Raw genomic sequence first — 5,000 nt, 5'->3', positions numbered from 1 at the left:
TAATAACGAAACAATTTAGCATAGATGTTTTTATGTATATATTCCATAATAATAATAATAATAATAGACTGCGGCTAATGATAATAATAATAATAATAATAATAATAATAATAATAATAATAATAATAATAATAAAAGTGTTTATTAATATACTGAATTAAATTTATATAATTACTTACAATAAAGAAATCAGTCAAATTAACAAGCTATGCTGCTTTATTATAGATATTTATCTTGGTTGAGAACACGTACAAAATAAAAAATGATAAATCATAAGGGTGTAAAAGAGTGTGAAAGTCGTTCTCTGGTCGTGTCCACCTCAGGCCTGATCAATATCATCAGTGCTCGGGATAAAGCGTCTTTTATCACACAAAAATAGACTAAGATCCCGTCAAACAGGAAACCCGGGTCCTGCGTAACTTCTTTTTTCTTTAAAGTTTGCTAAAAGGTCTTGCTTGTTTAATAAATAAGCCGCGAGACATAAAATATAACATAGAGACAAAATAAAAGGCGCAAAGAGAGTGGCGACCCAACCTGAAGCCGCGCTCTCACTAATATTAATGAAAACTAAATGGAGTTAATTGAGGGAATCAGCAAAAAGCGAAATAAAATGCCTTTCGTTGTATATTTCCACAAAATAAATCCCGCTGCTTAACTTAATTACTAAACCAGCTGCTAACTGCACTAACTGACTACAGCAGGCTCACGTGCGCTTGCGATAATAAATCGCAGTCGTATCAAATAAATCATATTTAGAACATTTTGCCTAACAACCTAAAAAAAAAAAAAAACGCGTGAAGTTTTGGCACGCTCGCGCGCAGAAAGAACGCAGGGTCGAGCGTGCGCTCGCGCGTTTGTTTTAGTTTTATTTTATTCTATTATTTCAGAACTACTTCCCACGTTAGAAAGCGAGCGGGGACTCGCGCGCATCCATCACGCCGGTGCTCCGGGAGCCGCGCGCCGCCACCGATTCCCCGCTGCCTCCGCGAGCCTGATTTATTTCCGATAGAAGCGCTCGTCGATAGAGGGACATTAAAGCGAGGAGACACAGAGCTCATTTGTGTAACGTTGACTAAGACGGCTCTAAAGTGAGGCCATTACTTCTGCGGGCCTACAGGCCTCTGTTTACATCAGAAACACCATAACAAGAAGAATCATTCGTGATAAAGTGGAAAACGAGGCCAAACGCGCGCAGCCTGTTTATTATTAATAGCAGCAACATGTTTCGTGCAGGTTAAAAGTGCGCTCGCGTATTAAATATCATCTCATTTTAATTAAGCCAACGCTACACAGTTCTAAAAGCGGAAAATAATAATAATAATAATAATAATTGCATATTTTTCACAGCATGTTAAATCACCGGAGGCCTGTAATTGAGTCACTCTGATCACATTAGAGCTCCGAAATATTAAGGTTATATTCAGTGCATCTGTACTCCAAATAAAATATAAAGAAAGCTAGTAATAAAGATATAGAAGTGGATTTCTGAGGTTTAGGTTACTGCGTTTAAAAGCGCGCGCGCTGTTTCTCTGAAAGATGATAATTGTGTAAAATACCTGTGGTTTGAGGAAGGCGTCGGCCGAAGCTGCTGCTGCTGCTCGCGTCGCGTCGCGTTCACTCTCTGCACCAAAACTTTGTGACCTCCGCGGCCCCCCTCACCCCGGGTCAGAAAACATAATTAATCAGTGTCAGTCGATACATCGATCGGATTTATCAATGACCACCCGAAAGGAAACCACGCGCTCCTCGTGCCAGCGCTTCAGATGCAAAGATAAAAAAAAAAAAACTAAATCAAATAATACAGAAAAAAAAGCGCGTTGATGTTTATATTTGAACACGGTTTTTTTTTTTTTTTTTAGCGTCAAAATAATTGCATTTTCCAAAAAAAAATAAAAAATAACAAAACAATTCTGGGTGATTATGCACGGCTATATTTACAGTTATTAACTTACTTTATAATCGATAAACCTTAAGTTATTATATAGTGAAAGATAGGTTGGATATTTCTTAGCATTTTAGTTAATAATAAAAATACGCATTTAATTTCTCTCAGAGCAACTCAGATGATGCCAAGCCTGGACCAGCACACAAAAACACTCCAGGATGGACTGGATCTCATCACACACACACACACACACACACACACACATATATATATATATATATATATATATATATATATATATATATATATATATATATATATATATATATATATATCATTGCTTTCAATAGCGCTCACCGACTATTTTAATAAACTACATGACTTTTCTGCCACATGGACCTCCCCCTCACTTATAGTCACCACCGATGAGCTGCTCTTAAATATAAAGCATGAATTCAATTTTACGTGAAGCCGCTTTGCAACTCTACACAAATAAACGTGAACCGAATTGGATTCGCGTGACCCCGAAGAACATAAAGAGCAATAAAACGATCGATTTTACTTTGATTTAAAAATCGGGACGTTTAGTGAGCAGCATATTTTTAAATCTCCCACGCACCAAAACTTTTTTTGTTGTTGTAATAATTTGCAATAAGCGTCTACAAGAAGTTAATTACAGGCGATTTCCTTAATGCCACGATTTTCTTGCTTTTTTTCGCGCCCTCCAGATCTATTATACTCATCTAATAAACCATACATCGGTTGAGAGTGAATTTATCCAGCTTTCAAAGGATGCATGAAGCTCAAATAAAAAAAACAAACAACAAAAAAAAGGTTTTGTGGTCCAGGGTCACATATAGACTATGTTTATATATGCATACGCACGCATTCATAAATTTAAAATCACATATTGCTTATTTTTAATTCTACATAATACTACACATATACTTAAAGTAGGTTATATAAATACTACAAGAATTCAGATATTTCTTCTCATTTAGCGGGAGAAAGCGAAAACTCCCTCGTACGAAGACTTCAGCACCGCGGCAGCGCGCGCGCGCGCGCACACACACACGCACGCACGCACGCGCGCGCTCCCGCCCGGTTCAAAGCCAGCCCGGAGTCCCGCCTCTCGGTAGAAGCGCCGTTGTGCAGCGAGCGAGTCAGACGCGCACCGAACGCTCCGCGGCGATTTACCCAGGACAAAAGCTTCGGCGCGTCATGCTGGACTGACCGGCTCCGAAATCGATGGATTGGTTTTGAAATCGTTTCGGTCTTTCTGCGCGTCTCTCACGATGGAACTCACGATGGAAAACATGCACGGCGTCGCGTCGCACGCGCAAGCGGGGGACCTAATGAACTCCTCGCACGGCAGACCCACGTCGGCTTCCCACCGGAGCCTGGTGACCCACGGGCGCTCGGCGATGGTGTCCAGCATGGCTTCGATCCTGGAGGGCGCCGGTGAGTACCGGAGCGACCCCGCGCTGTCGGGCCACCTGCACCCCGCTATGACCATGTGCGAGTCGGGCATGAGTCTCTCCAACACCTACACCACCCTCACGCCGCTCCAGCACCTGCCCCTATATCTACGGTGTCGGATAAGTTCCACCACGCGCATCCGCATTCGCATCACCACGCCGCGCACCAGCGCCTCTCCACCGGCAACGTCAGCGGGAGTTTCACGCTCATGCGCGACGACCGCGGCCTGGCGTCCATGGGCAACTTATACAGCCACTATCCCAAAGAGATGTCCGGCATGGGCCAGCCCTTATCCCCGCTCTCGAACGGCCTCGGCTCTCTGCACAACTCCCAACAAGCGCTGTCCGCCTACGGGCCGAGCGCGCACCTCCCCAACGACAAGATGCTCTCTCCGAGCGGCTTCGAGTCGCACGCGGCGATGCTTTCCCGGAGCGAGGAGCACCTCGCGCGGAGTTTAGGCGGCCACGGGCACGGCATGATCTCCAATCTCAACGGGATGCACCCACACAGCCACCTGCACTCGCAGGCGAACGGATCCATGCTGGCGGAGCGAGAGCGGCACGGAGGCGGCGGCGGCGGCGGCGCGCAGGGCGGCGGATCGGGGCAGGTGGAGGAGATCAACACCAAGGAGGTGGCGCAGAGGATCACGGCCGAGCTCAAGCGATACAGCATACCTCAGGCCATCTTCGCGCAGAGGATCTTGTGTCGGTCGCAGGGAACTCTGTCGGATCTGCTGCGCAACCCAAAGCCCTGGAGTAAACTCAAGTCCGGTCGCGAGACTTTCAGACGCATGTGGAAATGGTTACAGGAGCCCGAGTTTCAGAGGATGTCCGCGCTGAGGCTTGCAGGTAAGTCATCATCACCTTCACGCGGCCAGGATCTAGGAAGGGGGGAGAAAAGAACAAAAAGCGTGCGCATTTGACGCTCTTAAAATGCACGCGTCCGAGGGCACGTTTTACGCGCTCGTTGATTAAAAGAACGCGCTGTTTAAACGTTCCAAACGCGCTACAGCGTGCGCATATGGCATTCACTAATACATGTGGAGTTGTGCTACCTCACATAAAAAAAGAGAATGTATATCGGTTGGTTAAATAATATTTTTGACTTAGTTAATATAAACGTTACCATTTTTAAGCTACACTGTAACTCCAGATCTGACCGGAAACGACCGTAACTGGTGTAAATAGATCCTACGCGTTTCTAAATCTATGTGTGAAATACATCTAACCTATACGCACAACTGATTGGCGTCTATGTTTTAACGCTTGATAAAGGTTCTAAACGCGGGGTTTGACGGAAGCGCAGCTTTTCGAAATCTTTCAGAGAACCGTTCTAAAAAGAACGCCTTTACGATCCAAAGAACCTTTTATACTGTCACTCTTAAAAATAAAGCTTTCAAAGGTTTTTTTTTTTTTTTTTACGTGGATGCCACAGAAGCAGTAGTTTTGGTTCCTTAAAGATCCCTGCAGTGAACAGTTCTTTATATATATATATATATATATATATATATTATATATATATATATATATATAATAAAATATATATGAAGTGCATAAAAAAACTGTGAAATAGTAAACATGGCAGTTTTGTACCAAAATATTAATATCAAGAGAAACACCATTGCTTAAGTTTCTTT

At 43.5% G+C, this 5,000-nt stretch overlaps 1 protein-coding gene across 1 annotated transcript in view; it reads left to right on the top strand.

Moving 5' to 3' along the window:
* Positions 1 to 3,049: 3,049 nt before the first annotated feature.
* onecut3b (one cut homeobox 3b) overlaps positions 3,050 to 5,000 on the top strand; it is a 22,540-nt gene continuing 20,589 nt past the window's right edge. Inside the window, 2 exon segments of the mRNA XM_043256582.1 lie at positions 3,050 to 3,460; positions 3,463 to 4,212. Coding sequence (XP_043112517.1) covers positions 3,181 to 3,460; positions 3,463 to 4,212 — 1,030 coding nt within the window. The 5' untranslated portion in view covers positions 3,050 to 3,180.

The sequence above is a fragment of the Puntigrus tetrazona genome, chromosome 2 (genome assembly GCF_018831695.1).
Source record: "Puntigrus tetrazona isolate hp1 chromosome 2, ASM1883169v1, whole genome shotgun sequence".
NCBI lineage: Eukaryota > Metazoa > Chordata > Actinopteri > Cypriniformes > Cyprinidae > Puntigrus > Puntigrus tetrazona.
Note: the sequence above shows the minus strand (reverse complement) of the source record. Positions and strands in the feature narration are given on the sequence as shown.